This window comes from Trachurus japonicus, chromosome 20 (assembly GCF_045865225.1).
Source record: "Trachurus japonicus isolate A0001 chromosome 20, Traja_1.0".
In the NCBI taxonomy this organism is placed as follows: Eukaryota; Metazoa; Chordata; class Actinopteri; order Carangiformes; family Carangidae; genus Trachurus; species Trachurus japonicus.
In genome coordinates, this window is record NC_140926.1 from 4,771,782 (window position 1) to 4,797,558 (window position 25,777).

The 25,777-nt window shown below is 41.2% G+C and overlaps 1 protein-coding gene across 1 annotated transcript in view; it reads left to right on the forward strand.

The window, feature by feature from the left end:
* The first annotated feature begins 9,567 nt into the window (after nucleotides 1–9,567).
* LOC146966206 (kinesin-1 heavy chain-like) overlaps nucleotides 9,568–25,777 on the forward strand; it is a 37,906-nt gene continuing 21,696 nt past the window's right edge. The window contains exons 1-9 of the mRNA XM_085763855.1: nucleotides 9,568–9,696; nucleotides 10,386–10,473; nucleotides 10,593–10,666; nucleotides 10,763–10,867; nucleotides 10,956–11,004; nucleotides 11,536–11,591; nucleotides 12,043–12,130; nucleotides 23,863–23,987; nucleotides 24,782–24,886. Coding sequence (XP_085619981.1) covers nucleotides 9,568–9,696; nucleotides 10,386–10,473; nucleotides 10,593–10,666; nucleotides 10,763–10,867; nucleotides 10,956–11,004; nucleotides 11,536–11,591; nucleotides 12,043–12,130; nucleotides 23,863–23,987; nucleotides 24,782–24,886 — 819 coding nt within the window. The remainder of the gene's footprint in view (nucleotides 9,697–10,385; nucleotides 10,474–10,592; nucleotides 10,667–10,762; nucleotides 10,868–10,955; nucleotides 11,005–11,535; nucleotides 11,592–12,042; nucleotides 12,131–23,862; nucleotides 23,988–24,781; nucleotides 24,887–25,777) is intronic.

Consider the following 25,777-nt stretch of genomic DNA (forward strand, 5'->3'; position numbering starts at 1 on the left):
ACACATAAGCGAGTAAAAAAAAAACAGTTGTCTACATTAATGTTTCAATCTACATTTTGTAATAAACAAATTATAACTATAATTTGATATGACCAAGACACCTAAAAACAAAAACACGACCGTTTTCATCAATTTACAAGCAAGTGGGCAACACACATACATTGGAGTGACTGGGTTTTCTGGGCGCTTTTGCAATACCCACATCCTGCCACTAGGGGCGCAAAAAGTTTACCACGGGACGGGAGTCAATGGTGGTGTCGCTACGCTCTTTTCCAGTGCTCTAGTCGCGGCGACCTCGTCATCGTTCCTGTTACAGACTGAGGTCGCGCCACGGAGAGCGATGGTGGGAACAAACAGCGGGATTAATAATAATAATCAAACCTTTATTTATGAGGACGACTTGAGACGCACTTTGTAAATCAAACTGGTTCATTCATACACGGACAGAAAGACAGAAAACCCTGTGGAGTGGAGCTATAACGTTCATACTAATGGGTATTTTGCACGACGACTCCTCGACTTCTGGACGTCGTCGACACCTTTACACTGTGGGTCCGAGGAAGAACGTTTTAAAAACCTGTTGCCGCTCCATCTGAAGTACTTGCTAGTTTTACCAAGTGAATGTTTTAAAAAAAAAAAGATGGAAAGAAAGAAAGAAAAAGATAAAAAATCAGTGTGCTTGATAGCTTCGGTCTCCGTCTGCTCCGTTTGCGCTTCCCTGTGAAACCAGAGAGGAAAAAAACAAAACAAAAATCAATAGTTTGGCTTTTGGGTTTGTGAATCATGCAACAGATTGAAGCTGCAGAGATGCATTATGGGTTGTTTTTGCAGCAGCAGCAGCTGGTCCAAAGCAGTTCAGGTTTAATTTCTGCATTCGTGACATGATGTGTTTGAACATATCTCTACTGAGCCTTCAATACTAAAGCTGTTTAGTGTTTTTTTTTTCAGAGTGATGACTGAAAATGAAAATTAGCAGCCAGTTATCAGTGGAAAATATAATATTAGTCGTGTTTCTTTCACTTTTTGCGCTGCTGGAGGTGTTAAAACGTCTGTCACAGCTGCTGCTGTTACTGCTGTTTATTCTTAGTGTGAGAAAAGAAAATCCCATGAAAAGCAAAGGGTTAATCCTCCTCTCGGTGCTTTTCTGACTTCCCCGGCTTAAAGCCTATTGATTCCCACTGAGGAAAATCTTAAACCTGCAGCAGTAACGGAGGCTCAGTGTGACGTGACAGAAGAACTCACTGGTCTTTTTAACATTTTTAGCATCTTTTGACTCATTGATTTCATTATATAGGTGTAAGATCAGTGAAGGTGGGATCGCACTCACATAATGAAGCTCTACTGTCGAGTATTAGTTGTTTTTTGGTCTTTTCATGGGATTGACCATTAGAAAAATACAGAATAAACCAGATTTTTGCTTTAAGGCAGCAGCTGAATGTGCAAAATATTACTGAACTGATTGCTTTTAGACATAATTAAGTATTCAGAAGAACATTTCTTATAAGAAAATGTATTTTTCCACATTAACAAGAACTGAAACAGCCTGCAGAATAAAAAGACTTGACCGTAAGATAAAAAGTTAACAGATTCATATTTCTGGTCGTGTTAAACAACCAAGTTAAGCAAACCTTTAAGACTTAAATGCATCTTTATTTATTTCTAAGCTTTTAAATGCAGACCTCAGATCAGATCATTGGTCTTCTGCCTCGTCTTTAGCTTTGTTGGGACTCTCACAGGTTCAAACATGACTGACAGTGCAGGAGAGGACTGTGGTTGGTTCATTTCCTGTGTACGTACGGTCTACGGTATTTTCAAAATAAAAGAAAACATGCTCTGCTTCAAAATAAAAGTCCTTGGTAGAAAGGCAGTGGAGTAAAAGTTCTCAGTCAGTCCTAACCGGTTGGACTGCACTCGTCTTTGACCTTATCCTCGTGTACCAGGATGTACATAGTTTTTGCCTCGTCATGGTTACCACTATCTCAACTGCTGAAACAAACCGTCAGAGTGACTATGCAGATAAAAAAACAACAACCCACAAGCCAAACCATTGATTTTTTTTTATTTTTAAGATTATTATTATTATTATTATTATAATTTTTTATGCATCTCTGTGCCCCTGTGTGGTTTCAGGTTCTTAAGCTGTGCTGAAATATCTATCTATGTAACAACTACTGAAAAATGAACATATGAAAATATTATAAAACCATGTGTTTTATTGTCTAAAGAAATAAACCAGTACTGTAATGTATTTTATTTGTACAAACCAAGGAACTGGAACATGTTTGGATTTGGAGTGTTGAGGTATTTATTATGATAATTATTATTATTATCATTATTATTACGTTGTGTTTTTTGCTGTTGAGGTTTTGTGGACTGAGCTGTGGTGTGTGTCTGAGAGATTAACAGCAGACTGAGGCCTTTTATCATTATTATTATCATTATTATTAATATGATTATGATTCCCCATTTATCAGATATTGACCAAAACGGTTGTGAAGGAAAAGCTTTATGTTTTCGGTTCGTAAACATGGTTGTAGCTGGTTTCTGGGTCCGACAGTGTTTTAAAGGTCTGGGTCAGGACTAACCAACACTGATAAGCTATCTGTCGCTACGATAACTCCAGTTATATCACCGCCATCGCCCCATCGTGTCCCAAGCGCCTTATCTAAAAAAAAAAAGAAAAAAGCTGCGTACGTAGACTTTCCCCCCTTTGTCTGATAAATCAAACATGTTTATAATATAATATGTTTATGAATAATGTTTACTTTTATCCCAGGAGGAAATTTATTCAACAATCTGGAGAGGAAAAAGCAAAAAAAAACACACAAATAAATTAAAATCCAGGGTTCAAATCCTGGTTCCTACAGTACTGTACGATCAGACTGTGAACTCACTTTATTACAGTTTGGTTTATGAGCTGCAGCAGCCTTGGATGTTTAGACCTGTGGAGTCTGATGTGGAGGTGAATGATTTCCTCTTACCTTCAGTGAACTCAGAGGCTGTCGATCACGTCTTTACTGAAAATGCAAAAACAATGAAGCAATTATCACTTTAATCTACAAAAAAAGAATAAATACAAGTGATAAAACCAGGTAAATTAAAAAGATATATAAAGTCTGTGGCCTGTACTGTATCTTCCCCCCCTCTTAGATTGAGAGTGGTTTAGTCCGTTGGCTTTCCTCCACAGTAGACGGGTCGTACCACTTTTGTTTACAGGGTGACAAGAAACAAACTCCAACAAGCTTTAATCACACTTTTTTTTTTAGTTTTTTTTTTAGATATTTCACCATCAGCTCCCAGTTCATCATTTTGTTTCCAGCTCTGATGTCGTCTTTAAATCCTCTCATCTCTTCCTGCAGCTTTTTGGCTTCAGTTCAGTACACACACACACACACACACACACACGCACACACACACACACAATAGGCCCAGTATGTTAAAAAATTAGCTCAGGTCTCACGCTGACTTTGTATTAACTTTATTGAGCGACCCAGAGGTGAAAAGATGCTTCATAACGTTAAAAGACTAATCAGATATTCTCCACTTCTTTTAAAGTGCTGGGAACTCTTCCTCCTCTTCCTCTTCCTCTTCCTCCTCCTCCTCCTCCTCCTCCTCCTCCTCCTCCTCCTCCATCCTCTGTGCAAAATGCATCATCAGCATCTGCACAAGTTTAATAATTTCCCGAACTCTGAGAATCATTTGCTGCTCGTTATAGCGACACAGATTCTCACTCACATCTGAATATTCAACCAGAGGAATCTTAATGAGCAGATTCAGTCGCAGCTTGAATCAAACCTTTGTTTTTTTTCTGTTTTTTTTCTTTTTCCAACATCTATTGACTGATTGTTGTTTTTTTTTCTTTCTTTTTTTGTTTTTTTTAAATGTTGAATCACTGAATAATATGTTTTATGCTGAGAAGTTGTTACGTGTCGGAGTCGATGCTCAGACATCAAGGTGATGTAAAGTAACAAAAAGACAAAAAGAGGACTTGTGTGTTTCCCATGATAACAAACGCTGGTTTCTCTGTTGTGTTAGTTCACCGTTCAGCTTGCTGCTGCTGCTCGTGGCCTCGTGGTCGAGGATGAGCCGAGCCCGCGCTTCACTTTGCACTTTGACTGCCTCCTCTTCTTCCTCTTCCTCCTCCTCTTCCTCCTTCTCTTCGCTGACAGTCATGATGATGAATCGCGTTATTCTCGCTTTGCCAGCATTCACAAACAGTTCAGGAAAGGCCTTCGCTCTCTCACCGAGGGAGGAAGGGAGGAGGGGAGGAGGGGAAATGGAGGGATGAGGGGTGGAGGAGGTGGGGTCGGGTGAAAATTGCTCGTTTTTTGGAGACGAACAACCTCAAAAGAGGCGCTTCTTCTGCCCTCGGAGACCGTTACTTAGCAACCGGAAGCCACGTTGCCAAAACTAGGTCCTGTCTGGGATTTTTTTTTCTCCCTCTTCTTTCTTTCTCTTTCTCTTTTTCTTTCTTTCTTTCATTCCCTACAACACACACTCTCTCTCTCCATCTCTGCCCGGTCCAAAGCATGATCTCCCAAAGGTGACAGTTTGTCATTTGCTTTTCATTGATCTGTCTTTTCTCTCTCTCTCTCTCTTTCTCTCTTTTCTTCTTTCTATCGTGAGTCAGGTTGAAGCCTGGATGACAAGCTCACTGGTGCTTCTGCAAAAAAACAAAAGAAAAACACATCTCTTTTTTCCCTCTTTCCTCTGCTCATCACATCTTTCGGATGCAGGACAGGCATTACCATGGCAACGCCCTTTAATAATGAAAATGATAATGTTCAAGGGATAGTTCAACATTTGGGCAAATGGGCCCATTGCCATAATCGCAATAGTCTTAGCAGTAGGTTCGTTTTTTGTCGGTGCAAGCTATTTTTAGAACGGCAGAGCAGAGCCGTGAGCTGCTCAGAGCTACGCTACTATGGAGGCTCATGGGATTTCTCGGTTTCCCTCATCAAACTCATCAAATACACAATCCAACAACTCCACAACGCTCTGGTGGACAAGTTGTGACCTGCACATTCACCACGCTATGAGATAATAACACAACGTTACCAGACAGAGTTGTTTTAGAGGGAAATTCATGCAAAACCGCTGATGCGCGTTCCTGTCGGGGGCAGTTTTTCAGCAAGAAGTCTCTGCATTTCCCTCTAAAACAACTCTGTCTGGTAACGTTGTGTTATTATCTCATAGCGTGGTGAATGTGCAGGTCGCAACTTGTCCACCAGAGCGTTTTGGAGTTGTTGGATTGTGTATTTGATGAGTTTGATGAGGGAAACCAAGAAATGCGCTGCTCCGCCGTTATAAAAATAGCTTGCACCAACAAATAAAGGTGACGAACTTACTCCTAAAACTATAGGGCAATGGGCCAATTTGCCAAAAATGTTGAACTATCCCTTTAAAACAACTGACAGTCTAGATGCAGGTTGTGAACACCTTTCCTCAGCTGCTTTCTGAGTGCTGGCTCTTCTCTCGCTCCGTCTCGCTGCAGCCTGCTCGGCTCGTTCATAAAGACAAAGTATCTCTTCATCTCGATGCTGTATTGTTGTGACTATATCCGACTATATTTATTGTTATATGTTGTGTATATTGTGGAACGCATGGACCTCTCTCTCTCTCTCTCTCTGTACATACTGTAATTTCAGCAGCTCTCTCATATTTATGGGTCTTAATCTAGAGAGAATGTACTTAACTGTAGGAATAATTTATATTTTCTATCCGTTCAGGATGATATGCCGTTTTTAGGAGGTCAGTGGGTGTTACAACAAATAAAATCCCCCCCTCCCTCTCTCCCATTCCCTCCCATCCCCCATACCTTGAGTTTTCAGCGTGCTGTAAAGTGTGATGGTGCACTTCTGTTCCTCCTCCTCCTCCCTCCATCTTGCTTTTTTATTTTTTTTTAATTGATTGACTGTGTGACTCCTGTTTTAGAGGTTTACCGGCTCAGCATTGACTGAAATGTGAATGAAGGTGTGTGTGTGAGTGAGAAAAATGGGAGTGGTGTGTGTGTGTGTACTGTATGTATGCTGGTTGCAGGTGTGACATTGTGTGTCTGCAACATGGTTTACTGCTTCGACATTTGTCTAATGCTGCAGTTTCTATGGAATAATAAAATAAAAATAAAACTCTGTACACCCACAGTCAGTGACTCCATTAAATTTGCACCTGCTGTCATTTCATCTTCTCTGTAGCTGCTGCACATATAATAATAAGAGAGAGTCTGCTGACCCCTGCTGGCTGCCGTAGGAGCTGCATGCATATGTTTTCTCCCAGTTTATCATCTTATTTTTGGATCAAAGTGACTTGTTTTAAATCATTTAGCACAGCTGTTTGTGTGTGTGCGTGTAAATATCCTCCAACAATAGATCCTGTGTGTTTAAATCAGCTTTCGTCTCATGCTGAGAGTAAATTAGAGTCACAACATTGGTTTAATCGAGTTGGAAACTTTGCAAAAGTGTCGTTATCATCAGCGATTTAATTATCTAATATAATTTTATTGACTGTTTCATTGTCTGTTACCATCTGCAGCTTATTCGCACTCATCTCTGCATCAGGAAACTCTGTGAATCAGAGGAGGAAATAGGAAATATCTGGGCTCTGAAGCGCTGAATATTTAATGAGAGGAATTTTAATGAGCTGATTCAGATACAGTTTGGAGGATCTGATCTGATGCATCTTTTAAAAGAAGCAGCGTTGAATGTTCACTTTGCTCTTGACAGGTTTTTCTTATGTTTCCCCCTTTTAAAATATTTAGTCGCTGCTGGTTTAGTTTTATATTCACCGACACCTTTCTACAGGTCAGAGCTCATGTTCACACCATGGTGTCACAGCTGGAGGAAAAATGGACAGTGGACAGTTAAAACCTGCATTTTCCTCTCATAAATACTCTTCTTCATAGATCTTAATATAGATATCTTTAAGTTTCTATAGTGTAATATTTTATAACAGGTGTCTGGTGAATTAAATGAAGGGTTTATAGGTCAGTCTATATTGCTTTTTGTTGGTGGCAACTTCCTTTCAGAAAACAACATTTATTTTTAATGTATTGAATTTTATTCACTATAAAAAAAAAACATTTGATCTATTATCTAAAATATACAGTAACATGATGTTATTCTTATGCATAAATACCAATATGGGGGCTTCTTTTCCCAGTAGGGGGCGTCTTCTCCTAAAGGGTCTGTGGCAGATTCAAGATTTTAAATTTAATAGAATAAAAGTTAACGTCTGTTATTATGATTAAATTATGGTGGAATATTAAATTAAGTGAAAGGCCCATATGATCACAATATAATGTATATCATGCAGTTCTAGTAAAACAAAAACATGGAGAAGAAACTTAATCAACTTAACTCCCATCATCCAGATGTGCACATGAAGTGTTAATTTGGTTGTGTTTTGGTTTTGAAGTTATTTCATTAAACACTCACATGTTGTCATCTTTTCTGAATCTGTTAATAAACTTGACTTGAGTTTGTCTACTCTTAAGGATCCCATCAGCCTCCCTCGTCAGCCTACATCCATGTACAGTCTCTCTCTCGATGACTCAGTCTCTCTAATGTTTCTATACGACTCTGACTCTATAGCCTGCAGGACCATATTAATGCAACATGACCACATCGTGTCATGAGACTCACGGTCATCGTGTTTTCTCAGCAGAGGCCTCGCAATCTGATCAGGCTCCGACTCCCCAATCCAATCGGGGTCAGTCCGATGTTCCCACAGCCATATGTTCCCTCATTTCTAAGAAATTTTTTTTCACTGAAAATTTTGAAAATTAGGCCCTATGTTCCCTCAGGTTTATGTTGCCTCATTTCTAAGATTTTTCTTATTTCTAAGAATGGGATGAATGAGAAATGGGGATAAAATATGATGCAAATTGATCATAAAGGAAATGTGGGATAATAGGGCCTAATTGGTAAGAAAAAAAAAACCTTAGAAATGAGGGAACATAGGGCTGTGGGAACATAGGCACGCCCCCCTCCAATCCACGGACACTTCATCTATCAAATATAAATGTGACTTGTGTTTAATGTAGGTATTAATGTAAATAAATGACAATTATTAACTAAGAGCAGCTACAAACCAAGTTGCAACCCTGAAACTAGACATCTTCAAGACCCTGCAGCTCATTTTGTGATCAAGTTTGTGTTTTCCTACGGTGGCCCTGAGGGACCAACAGACTTTAACTTACTAAAACAGATGCAAAGAAAGAAACCAACATGCTGTGAATTCAAACTCACACCAGACAATTAGCAACAACACAACAACCTTGACCTCTGACCTTTGGGATCAAACAAACAGGAAGAGCTTTGGCTTTGCTCTGATTAACAGTTCCTCAGATGCTGAGGTCACATGACGTGCACTTTGGCTCCGCCCCCTCCCAGCTTTTATCAAACAGAGCCTGTTAAAACTCTTTTCAGTTTTTCTAATAGATTCATCATAATTTTTTTCTTTTATTAGTTATTATTTAATTGGAGCTGCTTTACGTCTCGTTCCTTTGCAAGAAACTCATGGGAAAGTTTTTGTAAAATCTAAATTTATGGGTTAATATATTTTATTGCAAATATTTTAGAGTTTTATTTATTTATTTTTTAAGTTTCACGCCAAATTCTGATCTCCAGCCATCTTCAGGTGCACCGGTGCAGACGCTTTTGTCCAGATGTTCACCTGTTGATTTGACTGTTTCTGAAGGAAGACGACTCCAACCAGCGACCGTGCACCATCTCATCTGTCTCTCTGTGAGTGTGTGTGTTTGTGTGTGTGTGTGTGTGTCTGTGTGTGTGTGTGTGCAGGGCCGTTGTATAGGGGAGAAAGGTGATGATAATTCTAGGGGCCCAGCGCCCAGTGGGGCCCAAAACCCCAGTAGTCTAATCTTTGTATGACTGATTTATTCTGCGTAAGACCCTGACTAATACTCATAGTACACTGTAAAAACTCAACATCTTTCCAAGAATATTTGTCTTATTTCTTGTCCAAATGTCTCATTTCTAGTCAAAACTAATCTCTTTCCACTGAAAATAAGACTCATTACCTAAAAACTAACTTGTTTTTAGATAATTTTCACTTAAATTCACAATAAATAGAAAAATCTGCCAGTGAAAGTAAGTTTTTTGTGCTTGTAATAAGGAAGAAAAACTTGCTCCACTATCAGATTTTTTCTACTTATTCCAAGTGAAAATCTGCTTGAAAGAACTGCTTTTAATATGATGTGTCTTATTATAAGTAGAATGAGATTTGTTTTGACTAGAAATTACATTTTGACTAGAAATAAGACAAATATTCTTGCTAAGATACTTGAGTTTTTGCAGTGTAATGTAATGTGGAGGGGCCCACTTTAGTATTCTTTAAGGGGGCCCAGAATTCCTAGCAACGGCACTGTGTGTGTGTGTGTGTGTGTGTGTGTGTGTGTGTGTGTGTGTGTGTGTGTGTGTGTGTGTGTGTGTGTGTGTGTGTGTGTGAGGGGCGCGGCCTCCCTGCTGCGGCTCCCTGCTGCTTCAGTGTGTCTGTGGCTGTGAAGTGAAGTGAAGTGAAGTGAAGGGAGGACGGAGCGCAGCGGCGGAGATGACGGACGCGGCGGCGCAGACTTCGATCAAGGTGGTTTGTCGTTTCAGGCCGCTCAACAGCTCGGAGGTGGCGCGAGGAGACCAGTACATCGTCAAGTTTAAGGGGGACGACTGTGTAGTGATCGGGGTGAGTGTGTGGCCTCAGCAGGGGGCCCCATGTTTCACTTAGAGGCCATTAAAAAGATATAAATAGGCCAACATGTGCAGATGTGTTAATTATAACGTGATAAAGCGGGATTTTGTTGTCTGGTGTCGGTTTGTGGTTATAAACGTGAAGCAGAGCATCAAACTTTATGCACAATTTTGATTTAATAAACTTAAGTCATCATCAAAACCCAGAAAATTAAGCCTGGACACATTTGAGGCGTGGTTAACAGGCATACAGTTTTCCAGAGGTTGGTAAAAGTCGTGCGTAATGGAGCTGCTTGGATGTCTTTTTGCGCTTTTACGCACGAACTTCTCCTTGGCGTTTGGAGCCAGTGAAGTCTGTTCTGTGACATGTCGTGTCTTCTTTTTAAAGTTTTGTGATGAATACATGTGTCACAGCAGGTTTTATCACTGTGTACCTCACATGCACGCCCCTGGGCCTGTGTGTTGTGCAGATGATTGGCACAGTGTGAATGTAGATCCAGCATTACACCGTTATAGGACTGACACACCTGTTCACAATCTAACCAGCCTCCCACCAGCAGCTCTTTTATTCCGAAAGTCAGAGGTTCCTGAAGGACATCCAGGAGATACTGGGCCTTTTTCTTTCTTTTTTTGCCAGTCACATCCCCCTCTTCCTCCTCCTCCTCCTCCTCCTCCTCCTCACAGGGGAAGCCGTACTACTTTGACCGTGTTTTCGGGTCCAACACAACTCAGGTGCAGTTCTACAATGAAGTGGCTCAGAAGATCGTCAGAGGTGAGCTGCACAGCAGGATCCAGATGTGGTATATCACATACTGTACTAACATCTGCCCAAGCCTGAATAAAATAAAAGAATGAATGAATGAATAATATCTGTGTCTGGATTGGTTGCAGATGTTCTGGACGGATACAACGGGACGATATTTGCCTACGGGCAGACGTCCTCTGGAAAAACACACACAATGGAGGTGAAATGAGATGAGATGAGATGAACTGTGTTATAAAATAAACTCCACAGTGTTTGGGATTCTTTACTGTTTCACTGACACTTTTCCCTCCTGAAGGGGAAACTCCACGACGCAGACATGATGGGAATCATCCCCCGAATCGTTCAAGACATCTTCAACTACATCTACTCCATGGACGAGAACCTGGAGTTTCATATTAAAGTATGTTTCCCCCGTCTTCCCCTTCTACATGACAGTGAACACATGCTGTGATACTGATAAAGTCTCATCTGGGGCTTCTGCTTCACAGGTTTCATATTTTGAAATTTATTTGGACAAAATCAAGGACCTGTTGGACGGTATGAGACCCCCTCCCCCTGCCCCCCCTCACCTCTCTGTCTCTCACTGCAAAAACTCAAATGTCTTACCAAGTATATTTGTCTTATTTCTAGTCAAAATGTCATTTCTAGTCAAAACAAATCTCATTATACCTAAAATAAGACTCATCACATTAAAAAGTAGCTTGTTTTTAAGACATTTTTTTACTTTTTTCAAACATATTTTCATTTGAAATAAGTAGAAAAATCTGACAGTGGAGCAAGTTTTTCTTTCTTATTACAAGCACAAAAAACCTGCTTTCACTGGCAGATTTTTCTACTTATTTCAAGTGAAAATTTGTTTGAAACAAGTGAAAATTATCTAAAAACAAGTCAATTTTTAGGTCACGAGTTTTGTTTTAAGTGGAAAGAGGTTAGTTTGAATAGAAATGAGACATTTTGACAAGAAATAAGACAAATATTCTTGGAAAGATTTTGAGTTTTTGCTGTGCTGTTCACTCAGATTGATTCAGACGTGATCTTTACTTTTGTTCTTCTCCTCTTCCTCCACAGTAACAAAGACCAACCTTTCTGTACACGAGGATAAAAACAAGGTTCCCTTTGTGAAGGTGAGACATGTGGAGGTTTTTATCCGATGATAAGATCGGGTTTATTTAGGGTTTTTTCTTTTTCTTTTTTCGTTTCCATACTCCCACAGTCACAAGCAGCTTGGCTGTAACGCATTAGTTACGAATGGCGTGAAAGATCAGAACAATGACACGACTGTAATCAGCAGGACTGACAAAGGTATACAGTAAACGCTCGCTGGGTCTTCTCCTCGGTGCAGGATGTTGTAATTGTTGTTGAATGAATGGAAGGTTTTTTTTTTAATTATTATTATTAATCTTTGTATTCAACTACAGGTTCTTATATATAATTATAGACGGAGGAATGAGGAGAGAAACTATGTCATCATGGTCTCCTCCTCCTTCCAATAACTGTGTCTCTGTGAAGTGGTCGTGCCGCCGGCGGCTGGTTGGTTGAACACAGCGTCTCCTTGTGATGTGCGTGTGTCCCCAGGGGTGTACTGAGCGTTTTGTGTGCAGTCCTCAGGAGGTCATGGACGCCATAGACGAAGGCAAAAACAGCAGACACGTGGCCGTCACAAGTGAGTTCGCAACACTGAGCTCCTCTCATGGGTTTTCAGACTCACCGAGTCTCCTGACTGTGGCCATGCAGACCCCCTAGCCCCCCCTCACCCCACCTCCCAATCAGCCGAAGAGGAGATCTGTACTCCACCTCTGCAGCAAAGGCGACAAGAAACTAGAAATTAGGCAACTGCCCCATAATGCACTGGGAGTGGGAGGGGGGGCTGTCTGTCTGTCACAGTAGAGGTCTTTCCTGTTTCACCTTTTATGATGATCATCAGTAGGGATGTCACGATTACTCTTGTTTTCACAATTAATCGCGGTATTAAAGCAGAAGTAAGTGATATTTTTGTGTTAATATAAGTCTTAAATAGTTCTATCTTCCGACAGCAATCACTTACATAGAGTGTTTGGTCTGACCACCCGTAACTCGTGTTTTTCCGACCTGTGAAGTCGTACCAGTTCGATCTGGTACGACTTCACCGGTCGGAAGTTACGAGTGGCCGTTATAGTGACTTTCACAGGTAAAACAGGTCGGAGAAACACGAGTGGGTTGCCTGAAACGCTACAAAGTCGTAAGTCGTGACTTGAAGCTGTAATTTACGGTTTCAAAAGCCTGCCTGGAACGCAGCATTAGCCAAAATGACCGGATCGCTTACTTCTGCTTTAAACACGACAATTAATTGATCGTAAAGATTCATAAATATCGTCACTTTCCAAAAATAATTATGTTGGAACCATATCGGCGGTAAAGGTAAATGCACAGATAACACTGAATTGGTAGAAATTTAAATGTTAGCGTGTCATTTGTAAAATAAAATTAAACATGGGGATTAATAATTGGTCCTATTATATTAATAGATACTTAAATATTTTGACTATATTTGATTTCACATATTCATAGTGTTGGGAAATTAATTCATAATAATCGTGATAATCGTAATAGGGGAGAGTGGGGTAAAGTGAGACACTTTTTACATTTGCTCCCCTCTAAGCGAGCTAAAATGATTTATCAGTAAAATTTACACATTTCCTATTAATTCAGGATGTTGCCTAGCAATGGAAATGATCAGAATGTATTCAGGACGAAGGGCAGTGAAAATATGATTGTTTTAAAAAAAGTGGTCTTGTGTCTCACTTTACCCCAGCCCAGGGGTAAACTGAGACAAACCAGAGAAATCAATGGGGTAAACTGATCCACTTACTTTTTCCACTCTGAAACTACCATAACAACACATGTTGTAACAGTTAGAATCCTGACAGCTATCTTGACAACCACACTTCCCAGAACTAATGTCGGACTAGTAATAGAATCATGGGGATTGGTCAATTAAGCACTTTTTTTCTCAACACAAAGTGACTCAAGAACAAAATCAAATACAACACAAAATGTTTTAATTAACATTTAAATGACAGATAGAACCAGTTAGATAGTCTGGGGGTCAGATTGTAGGACCCGACAATTGTGACCATTTTGATCAAAAGTCCTCTTTTATGTGGAATGTGACTAAAATTTAATTTAACCAATAAAGAAGTGAGCTGACTGAGAGCACATAGCATAACAAAGCAGTGTGGCTACAGGTCATGTTTGATCACGCAAGATTTCTGGCTTGGGGGACGAGATTCTAGTGTAAATCTTTGTGTATGGTGTGCTCACAGTCTCACTCATGGATTTATTATAATACATCCATGGTCTCACTTTACCCCGCAGCATTTGTCTCACTTTACCCCAACACCCCCATTTTAGAAAAAACGACCTCCCTTAGAAATTCAGGCTAATTTTCAGCCAGCATCATCACATGGTTTTATGTGTTGGTAGTTCATCATCATGTATCATATAAGTTTTTTTACGTGAATCAATTTGCTTTGGCACAGCAGTTGATTAAGTTGACAGCAAGAAAATTTACTTTTACATGCAAAAATCATATTTTTGTGAAAACAACATGCTTTCCACAGCATCATGAGGTCCTCTACTTCATGACCATGGGGTAATGGAAGGGGCTTTAAAACATAATGGTCAGATGACCATAAATGTGTTCCGTTTTCTAGATATAGGGGGTGTCTCACATTACCCGGTGTCTCACATTACCCCACTCTCCCCTACCGTGATTATTTCTCTGACAATAATCGTGCCAAGAAAATCTATAACAGTGACATCCCTAATCATCAGTCATCATATTGATGATGAGCAGGTCAGAAGAGTGAGGGGATGAAGCCAGGAAGTGGTCACATGACTTTTGTTTACATTGTGCAGATGTTACGCCTCTGTAGGGCGGAGAAGATACACAGTGACAACTTTTGTGTTTATGTCGCTACTGTAACTGCTCCATCAATTTATTTCACACATATAATATAAACACAGAACAACACAACGACTACGGTACTAACGAAAACAGTTACAACGGCTACTCTACATAACGTTCATCAAGACGACAACAACGAAACATTAAACATTAATTACACTAACGGCAAAAACTACGGTAAAAAATGGTAAAACTAACACTCACACACATTTAACAAGCAACAGCACCCAAGATAAACAACAATATTTACTATTTCTAGCTTTTTCTTTACCTGTAGGGCGGAGAAGATACACAGTGACAACTTTTGTGTTTATGTCGCTACTGTAACTGCTCCATAGCAACAGAAGCCCATGACAACAGCCCACTGCCTCGCGCCCCACAACTCAACATTCTAAAATGATAACAGTTAGTTAATAAATAAAAATGAAACAAAATAAGAAAAAAATAATACTAATACACTATATACATGTTTGAAATACATTTTTACGGCCTCCTACACACTTCCCAACAAAATATAATGTCGTCCCGACATTACCATGAAGTTAACACTGACAAATTAACCCAAGACAATTTTCCACATTTTTTTTTTTTTTTTTTTTTTTTACATTCTCTTATCAACTTGGAACTGACGATCTTCTGTGATGCACAAGTAGTAAAGGTCAAAGGTCACTGAATCCATATTCACAGAACCAATGTCCCTGCATTGTGACTGGTCTCTGTGTGAACAGTCCATAACAGTCCATAAACAGTCCATCAGCTGTAGAAAGTCCATGACTTGTCCATGGCAACACCGTGTAGAAACAGTCCATAATGTTGTTCATGACAACAGCTTGTGAAAAGTACATTCATTGTCCATGGCAACAATCTGTGCAAACAGTCCTTATGTTGTCCATGTGTAAACAGTTCATACTGTAGCAACAGTCCGTGTAAACAGTTCATACTGTATATTGTTCATAGCAACAGTCAGTGTAAACAGTTCATACTGTATATGTTCATGGCAGCAATCTGTGTAAAAAGTACATGTCTAGGGTATGGCAACAGTCCATGTGAACAGTCCATATGTTGTCCGTGGCAACAGTCAAACTTGTTAAGTCTGTAGGCTCACATTTCGCTGGAGTCCATACATGGAAGGAGACTGGAAATAGTATGGCTGGAGCGGTGGCAGCCATGGGGCCAGTCCAGGTGCGTGGTACACAGACAACATCTGAGGTGTTGGCTGCACACTGTAGCAGGAAGAGATGCCAAGCTGGTCGTAGGTCAAACGTCTCGGTGGATGTCTCTGTCTTGCTGGTAGCTGATATGATGTCTCCTCAGATTCCGCAGCAGCACTCGACGAGGAGGAAGGAGAGGCTTCATCAGGCACGTTTCCTGTAGGTGAGTCTGTTTCCTCTCCAGGCAGGCTTTCAGCAGGTGCACTCAACTCCTCCGGCGGCTCTCCTCGGGAAGACTGCGCTGGTGATGGAGATGGAGCTGGTGTTCCAACTCTGTCCTCTACTAGTCGGTGCTCCTGTTCATGCTCAGTCCCAGATTCAATCTCTGTCTCATTCCTTTCTCCTGGCAGTCTGGGATCTGGAAGTGGCTTGTAATGAAGTTCATATTCATCATCACTTTCCTCATCAGATTCCTGAGCTTTGGATACAGGCCGGCGTTCTCTTTTTTGTTTCTCCTTGTCATTTTTAACAAGCTCTGGTTGTTTTTCAAAGGGCAAGTAGTCACAGGGCATTAGCAGATTTCTATGCAGAACTCTGGAGCGGGTTTTACCTTTCTCTGGTCTTATTTCATATATTGGCAGATCAGGACCCATCTGTCTCACTACTGTATGAACTATGTCCTCCCAATAGTTCCTGAGTTTACCCGTTCCACCCGGGGTGTTAAGTTTTTAACCAAAACACGATCTCCAGGTTGCAGCACTGAACTCCTCACTTTTGTGTCATAATACCTTTTACTCCTTTCTGCAGCTTTTTGGGTATTTTGGTTCACGATGGCGTATGCTTCCTCCATGCCCTTTTTCCACTTCTCCACATATTCTCGCTGGTCACTAGAGCCTGACTCTGCATGCAGTCCAAAGAACATGTCGACCGGGAGCCTTGGTGACCTTCCATACAAAAGGTAAAATGGTGAGTAGCCAGTCACTTCACATTGTGTGCAATTATAAGCATATACCAGTTTGTTCAGGGAGTCTTTCCAATTTGATTTCTGTGTCTCAGTCAGTGTTCTAAGCATCTGCAACAACGTTCTGTTCATCCGTTCCACCTGACCGTTCCCCATCGGGTGATAGGGTGTTGTTCTCGACCCAGTGACTCCGCTGAGCTGCTTTAACTGGCTGAACAGCTGATTGTCAAACTCTCCTCCTTGATCGTGGTGGATGCGAGAGGGAAAACCAAACTTCAGGGCAAAGTCATTGAAGATGAGGTTTGCAACAGTCTTTCCTGACTTTGATGTAGTGGCGTATGCTTGCACAAAACGTGTGAAATGGTCAACAATAACAAGGATATATTCATATCCACCTTTGCACCGGTCAAGATGAAGAAAGTCTATACATACCAACTCAAACGGCTGTGTTGTCACAATATTTGTTAGAGGAGCTCTGGTGTTGTGGCATGGCTTCTTCTGTTTCAGACACACACATTTTCTCATAACGTACTCCTCTACCTCTTTCTGCATATAAGGCCAGTAGAACCGGTCCCGTATGAGTGACATTGTCCTGTCTGCACCTTGATGGCCCATTTCATCATGCAATTCCTTCAGCACTGTACTCTTGTGTACTTCTGGTAAGACCAGCTGTTTTCTATTTACTGTTTTTCTGTACAACACTCCATCTGTGCTCATCTCTAATCTGTCCCACTCTCTGAAAAGACGGATGGCTTGGGAGGAGAGTTGTTTCAGTTCTGGACCTGATGGCTTTTGCTCTGTTAGTTTACATTGAATCACTGGCCCAATAACCAAATCATTCCTCTGATCTTCTCTGATCTGGTCTGTTGTTAGTGGTGTGACAGGAGGTTTAAGAGTCACTGTTGCACAACTTGCTGAGATGCCCATGGACCATGACACGCTGGATTCATCCTGATTTTCAACTGCATGTGAAGCTGCACCAATTGCCTCATGTGACATTTCCTCCGAGCACTCTTTCATGAATGCCTCCATATCTATGGGCATCCTAGACAGGCTATCTGCGTCAATATTTTCTTTACCAGGGCGATATTTAATTGTGAAGTGGAAATCAGCTAGTTCTGATACCCATCTACACCCTGTTGCATTCAATTTAGCAGTAGAAAGTACATATGTGAGAGGATTATTATCACTATAGGCGGTGAAAGATGGTGCATAATACAGGTAATCACGAAACTTTTCTGTGATTGCCCATTTGAGAGCAAGAAACTCTAGTTTGCCTGAATGCAAGTGATAATTTTTCTCAGCTACAGTCAAAGTGCGAGAACCATATGCAATTACACGGAGCTTTCCATTCTGCTTTTGATACAATACTGCACCTAATCCCTGATTGGAGGCATCAGTATGGAGTACGAATGGCTGTGAAAACTCCGGGAAGCCCAGGACAGGAGGCTGGGTTAGACAGCCTATCAACTGCTCCAATGTTGACTGATGCACATCTGTCCACTCGATAGGTTTGCTGGATGGAACTCCTTTGCTGTTTCGCTTTGCTTGCCTCTTCCTCCTTTTATCTTGCAGGCTTTCGGTTTCTGTAGGTCCTTTGAGCAAGTCATACAGAGGGCTAGCAATTTTTGAAAAGTCCTTAATATACTGTCTGTAATAACTCAACAGTCCTAACACTGCTCTTAACTCACCGACAGTACGTGGCTGTTTGTTTTTTAGAGCTGTCACTGCAGCAGTATCAGCGGGATCTATCCTGCTGCCCTCTGCTGACACAATCCTGCCGAGGTACCGTACTTGCTCTTTAAACAGGTCACATTTTTTTGGTTTTAGTCTTATTCCGTTCTCTCTCAGACGCTGCAGTACTTTTCTCACATCGTTGACATGCTCCTCAAATGTTCTGCTAAACACGAGAACATCATCAAGGTAAGGCACACATATTCTGTCTCTCAATCCCTCCAAGCACTCTTCCATGCAGCGCTGAAATGCTGCAGGCGCATTCATGAGTCCAAATGGGATCCGCACCCACTCATACAGGCCCCAGGGAGTTACAAAAGCTGTAAGATGTTTACTGTCCTTGCCCATAAACCCCTGGTGGTATGCCTTACCCTGGTCCAGTAATGAAAAGAGTGTGTTCCCACCCAGACTGTCCATGATGTCCTGTACTCTGGGGATGGGGTGGCGATCTGGATGAGTCTTTTTGTTGAGTTCCCTGTAGTCGATACATAAGCGGAGTGTGCCATCTTTTTTTCTCACACAGACTATGGGAGAAGAATAGGATGAAGTGGATTTCTCCACCCACCCCTGCGCTATCAGGTCCTGTAAATAGTCTTTCATTTCTTGGTATAAAGGCTTTGGGACTGACCGATATACCTGTGACACTGGTTCATTGTCTCTCAGTGAAATGTTCATCTGCAGGTTTTCCACACATCCTATATCATCATCTGACTTAGAGAATGATTGTGATTCTTCTCTTAGCATCTGACTAACAGCTTTTCTTTGATGTTCATTCAGGTGAGCTAGATTGACAGGAGGGTCCCATTGGTCACAGGTGGCAGTGTCCTCACTGGAGCTCTGAGCTTGGATCTGGTGGACTGATGCAGCGGATGGGCAATCTGACCTGAAGATGTCGGCAGGATAAACTGATCTAACTGACTGTACTGTGCCAATAATTGTTCTTCCTGGCAAAGTAATGTCACAGCTAGCTGAATTCTGCACACTGACCACAATTTTTGGGGTCATTCCTGCCTTTACTGATATCAAGGTGTCGTAAAATTCAAGTCCTTCAGGCCACTGTGGGTTCACTTGAGGCTCAAAAATCAAAAAGTTGTCTTCCTTAAAAGGTGGAGCCTGGACCCTACACTCAATCTGGACAGAGCTGCATTTAGGCACACTGACTCTCTCATTTACTGTCCTCACAGTGTATTCACGTGGCTGCCCTGCACTCACTGCACTAATAAAGGCTTTTGCTTTATTCTTCCTGAGTTGAGGGAAAGCTATCATTACTGTCTTCAAAAGTTTTTCTTTGTCTCTGTGTCTTGACCGATCCAGTACTTTGTTTATTACTAGGTGTTCAATGACATTAAACCCAATGATGGGACAAGGCTGTTGACTGCCTTTTAACACTAGCATGGGTATAAACAACTCTTCATCATTAGCAGTGAGTTTAAAGCTCACTTCAAGCCAACCAATGTATGGCATTCCTGTTCCATTAGCTGCTTCTATTTGCAAGGGGTGAGTTGTGTCAATTATCTCAGCAACATTTCTTAACTGTACATCAGGCAAATAACTCTCTTTCCAGATCTCATCTATAGCACAAATTTGTGAGCCTGTGTCCCAAAGTGCCTGAAATTGCTGCTGATGCAGGAAACACCTGATTGTACACTTGTTTCCTACTAACTCCCTCACAGTGGATGTTTTAACTTGGTCACTAACTCTTCTGTGCTTGGACTCCCCACATGACTGATTTCCCTGTTCCCTAATAGTTGCACATGTATATGGCTCACAGTAACTTTTATGTGCACAATAGTGGGACCTTTCTGAACTGCAAGTTGCTCCTTGTCCCATGGAAGCAACTCTCATTAGTTTAAAGAGCTCTCCCTCTCTGGTCTTGGCAGTCTTGGCATTTTACATCCAGCACGGAAATGTTCACTACTTCCACACCTAAAGCAATGCTGGCAGTATTCTTCTCCTGCTTGTGTGCAAGCAAAACACCTGGGGCGTGGACGTGGTGCTGGGTAAGATCGCTGGGGTGCAAACCTTTGCTGGAACTGCGCCGTTTCCCTCACATGTGCAGGTCCCTGTGTTGGTCGGTACTCTTGTGCTGCTGTTGACGGTTGCTGGTGGTAGAACTGCATGTAGTTTTGAGCAGGGTTCCAAGACGGTGGCTGGGGGGGTGCAGGTGCAGACTGTTGGATAGTTTCTTTGATGTGGGAAACCTCAGCTCTCAGATCTTTCAGCAACACCATGTCAGAGCGCAGTTCTTTAATTTCTGAGAGGAGATCAGGGGAAATAGTGGTTGAACTGTGCTGGGGAATGTTTTTCTTTTCAACTCGGGGTTCACTTGACTGGACAGTGTTCACATGAGTTCCTCGTGGTGGGGCTGAATGTTTCTTTTTGTCCTGTCTCTCCTTTTCATTAGCACATGCAGTGTTCACCTTTTCCAGTAGTAGCTCGTCTGACGTATTTGTCTGCAGGAGATAAGGCTGGAGATCACTTTTAACATTGTCATTTTGCAGGCCAGTCAAAACAGTATGCATGAAGAGACTCTGGACTAGTGCTGGGTCATACTTGAGACTTGATTCAACCTCTTGCGAAGCAAACAGAATTTTCTGTCTCAGGTCCATTGCTCTGATCAGGAAATTTTGTGGTGTTTCTTTATTACTCTGGACTTCAGAAGTGAGTTGCTTGTACAGTTCTGTGGCATTTCTCTCTTGGTAATGAGACCTCAAAATTCTACGAAGGGCAGGCAATGTCAGGTTTTCTTTCCCTTCAAGGTAACTCCTTAACTGCAGACCTGGTGTGATGGCACGGATTACTGCATCTGTGATTTCTGACTCTGGGTATCCTTTGCTGAGCCCATTTTCAATTTGCCTGGCCAAGCTGGAGAAGGTGAGTCTGTCTTTTTGTCCAGGCTCCCCTATTAGGCCTGATATTTTAAAGTCTTTGCGCCACAGAGAGCCATTTGGTGATGCTGGAGCCATGGCCTGTACTGGGACGTTTGAATGCAGAGGAGGGGTCAGGCTATTCACCATCAGGTCATGCATTGCTCTCTCCTTTTCTCGCAGTGACAGTCTTAGTGCCTCTACTTCCCTCTGGAGGCTCTCCTGTTCTCCACTCAGATTCAGAGCATCACCTGCACTCTGCTCTTTGGTCATTTGTATTTTGTTAATAATGTCCTGGGCAATAAGAAGATCAGACATGCCCTCATCTTCCAGATCAGCCAGTTCGTCCCGTTCCAGGTATTTTGTAACATGTGAGATTAACTGGCTACGTGTTTTACCAGCTACACATTCATTTCCTAATCCTGAGATCTTCAGTGCATTGCACACTTTAATCAGTTGCTCAACAGTCAGCCTATACAGTGTTCCTTTAATTTCCAGCTGCAGGTTCTCTAATTCAGACTCCATCTTCATCAGATGAGTTGCAAAAGCAGTGAAAAGGGGGATTTATCTGGTTTAATTGGTCCTCGCTGCTCCCTAGTGGTGTCTTTTGCTCACGTCAGGATGCACGTCACCAACGCCGCCGGTAAACCGCCTCCGTTGCTTTCCTCGGGTTCCGTTCTGATGCGTCAGGATACACGTCACCAACGCCGCCGATAACCGCTGCCGTTGCCGTCGTCCTGTTCCGTTCTGATGCGTCAGGTACGTCACCACCGCCGTCGATAACCGCCGCCGTTGCCTCCGTCAGGTTCCGTTCTGTTGCCTGGGTAGTTTGGGGGATGATAGACGAGAGGCTCTCCTACGGGTTCCGGACGCTCCTCAAGCCTTCTCATCCCAGCGGTGCCTCCAAAATGTTACGCCTCTGTAGGGCGGAGAAGATACACAGTGACAACTTTTGTGTTTATGTCGCTACTGTAACTGCTCCATCAATTTATTTCACACATATAATATAAACACAGAACAACACAACGACTACGGTACTAACGAAAACAGTTACAACGGCTACTCTACATAACGTTCATCAAGACGACAACAACGAAACATTAAACATTAATTACACTAACGGCAAAAACTACGGTAAAAAATGGTAAAACTAACACTCACACACATTTAACAAGCAACAGCACCCAAGATAAACAACAATATTTACTATTTCTAGCTTTTTCTTTACCTGTAGGGCGGAGAAGATACACAGTGACAACTTTTGTGTTTATGTCGCTACTGTAACTGCTCCATAGCAACAGAAGCCCATGACAACAGCCCACTGCCTCGCGCCCCACAACTCAACATTCTAAAATGATAACAGTTAGTTAATAAATAAAAATGAAACAAAATAAGAAAAAAATAATACTAATACACTATATACATGTTTGAAATACATTTTTACGGCCTCCTACACAGACAGAAGGGGGGGGGGGGGGGGGGGGCACATACAGGGCCGTTGCTAGGAATTCTGGGCCCCCTTAAAGAATACTAAGGTGGGCCCCTCCCCCTAACTTTTCCAGTTTTTTTTCTTAGACTACGTATGTATTATCGTTTTTTATTTAGCCTTCTTTGTTTTGATGCTAATGCAGCATTACACTGCAAAAACTCAAGTATCTTAGCAAGAATATTTGTCTTATTTCTAGTCAAAATGTAATTTCTAGTCAAAACAAATCTCATTATACTTAAAATAAGACACATCATATTAAAAATAGCTTGTTTTTAGACACTTTTTACTTCTTTCAAGCAGATTTTCACTTGGAATAAGTAGAAAAAATCTGACAGTGGAGCAAGTTTTTCTTCCTTATTACAAGCACAAAAAACTTAGCCTGACAAGCCAGACTATATCATTAAAATGTCTAGTCTGGCAACAAGCGGTAGACCTCGGCTCAATCCAGGGGGCGGGATGAAGGCTGTCTTTCAAACTGCCTCTGCACCAATAGGGTAGCGCTACGACCAATCAGAGCAAAGAGCAGGATGACGTTAGCCTGACAAGCCAATTAAAATGTATGTCGTCATCGCGTTAAGCCGCCCAACGACTCTCTAAACAGATAGAGCGCTGTGATTGGTGAACACAAACGTTGTTCGAGACTCAAAAAGTTCCTATGGCTCGTTTCTAGACCTACCTACGGAGCAAATATATTTGCTGCCGCTAGGGTGCGTCTAGATTTCTAGGCTACAAAAAACTTACTTTCACTGGCAGATTTTTCTATTTATTGTGAATTTAAGTGAAAATGATCTAAAAACAAGTTAATTTTTAGGTAATGAGTCTTCTTTTAAGTGGAAAGAGATTACTTTTGACTAGAAATTAGACATTTGGACAAGAAATAAGACAAATATTCTTGGAAAGATGTTGAGTTTTTACAGTGTACTATGAGTATTAGTCAGGGTCTTACGGGTTTTTTATGGGCCCCACTGGGCGCTGGGCCCCTAGAATTATCATCACCTTTCTCCCCTATACAACGGCCCTGGGCACATAATGATAGCTTACAACTGCTATGACTGGATAATAGAAGAAGAAATTTGAAGATTCAGTCATTTGAAACCTAAAGGATAGAGAGGTGTGTAGTTAATAAGCAAAAACCAATTGATTAATTAGCCTATATGAGAATAAATGACTTCAAGGAGAGTGAAACCAGGAAAATAAGAGTGAGTGAACATCATAACACAAAAGCTAATTGTGTCTCTCTGCCTCAGACATGAACGAGCACAGCTCCAGAAGTCACAGTCTCTTCCTCATCAACATCAAGCAGGAAAACACTCAGAGCGAGACGAAAATCACCGGGAAACTTTACCTCGTCGATCTGGCTGGCAGTGAAAAAGTACAAACACACACACACACACACACACACATTCACAGCTGAATGACAGTCAGTGTTTTGACTCCTTCCTGTCAGCAGGGGGCACCACCACAGTGGCCTGTCCATCACTGTTGCACATTAATAAGCCGAGGATCACACTAAGCTCCTGTAAATCCATTAACATGCTTTTTATAACTTTCCCCTCATTAATCTCCAGCTGTTATTGAATCATCTCTCACACCTCCATCATCTCTGCTGCTGCTGCTGCTTCATTATCCCCCAGTTACCAGACTGATTCTCAGCTGGAGATGTCATTTACACAGCAAGAACCTATGTAAAGTTTTCAGTGTTCAGTTTTATAACTAAGTTTAGAATTACTCACAGTTTCTAGTATCTTTCTAGTAGTTTCTAGTTGTTTTTAGTTTTTAAAGGGCAAAATTGACAAAACAAAACACAACAGAACTCAGAAACTCATCATTAGGCCTAATTGCATGTGTTTTAAACCAATTTGTTTTGTTCTTTTAATTGTATTGTTTGTGTCTTTGTATTTTTTCTTTTTTCTTTCTTTTATTTATTTTTTATAATTGACCTGAGTCTATAATAAAGTCATCTATCTATCTATCTATCTATCTATCTATCTATCTATCTATCTATCTATCTATCTATCTATCTATCTATCTATCTATCTATCTATCTATCTATCTATCTATCTATCTATCTATCTATCTATCTATCTATCTATCTATCTATCTATCCATCCATCACTTCCCTGTATAATAATAAAACATATTATTTTCTGATGTGTGTTTTTACAGGTGGGTAAGACCGGAGCCGAGGGGACGGTGCTGGATGAAGCCAAGATGATCAACAAGTCTCTGTCTTCACTGGGAATCGTCATCTCAGCTCTGGCAGAGGGCTCGGTGAGGTTTTTAGAGAGGGATTATTATTATTATTAGCCTAGTCAGTCACAACTGTCAGTGTTAACTCAAGGACAAAGTGGTAATAAAGTTTGATTCAAAACCACAAAAACACAGCCGGTCACGCGACAATGTGACTATTCCTGTTCACCTCCGGTAAATGTAGGCTATGTACATTCTTCTTTCTTTGATTGTAGGCTATTTCTTCTGCTGAACAACACATTTTTCCCCTTTTGTAGTACTACAATCCATCTATTTCTTTTTTTCCTCCACAAACTTTATTGTAAATTTCAAATAGGCCTACGTACATAGGCTCTTGATAGGAACATAGGCCAATTGCATTCTTTTTATTTCATTTGAGAACAATTTTCATAAATAAAATCTACAAGGCTTTATATAGCTAACAGAAATTAAATACATATAAAAAAAGTAAACACAAATCCAAGGCACTTTATCTCATTGACTCTTCAGAGTTCAAGGCTATTGCATTGCATTGCAGTTTCCACCATTTGTAGCCTAATTTTTTCTCATGTTCGTTCGCTAATGTTCTTAAGGAGTTTAAGTAGCCTATTTGTTTTACTCATTTTTAAACCACACTATTGATAGAGATTTATTTTCCTATTTGCAACAGTGGATGTGGTATTTTCCCAAAAATTTTAAACTACAATCCACATCTGAACCGCGCCTTTCGCGCTTCTTTGTGTTGTCGGCCATTTTTTCAAGGAAGAAGCGTGGGAATGTCAACGTCTACGAGAAGAAAATCAAAACAACAAAAACTAGCCAACGAAACATACAGCCGATATGTTTAATCACTGTGTTTTCTCAATGACTCGTACGTAAGGGACGTGTATAAGTTACGCACTATAGCTGTAAAATATGACGCCACACACTGAG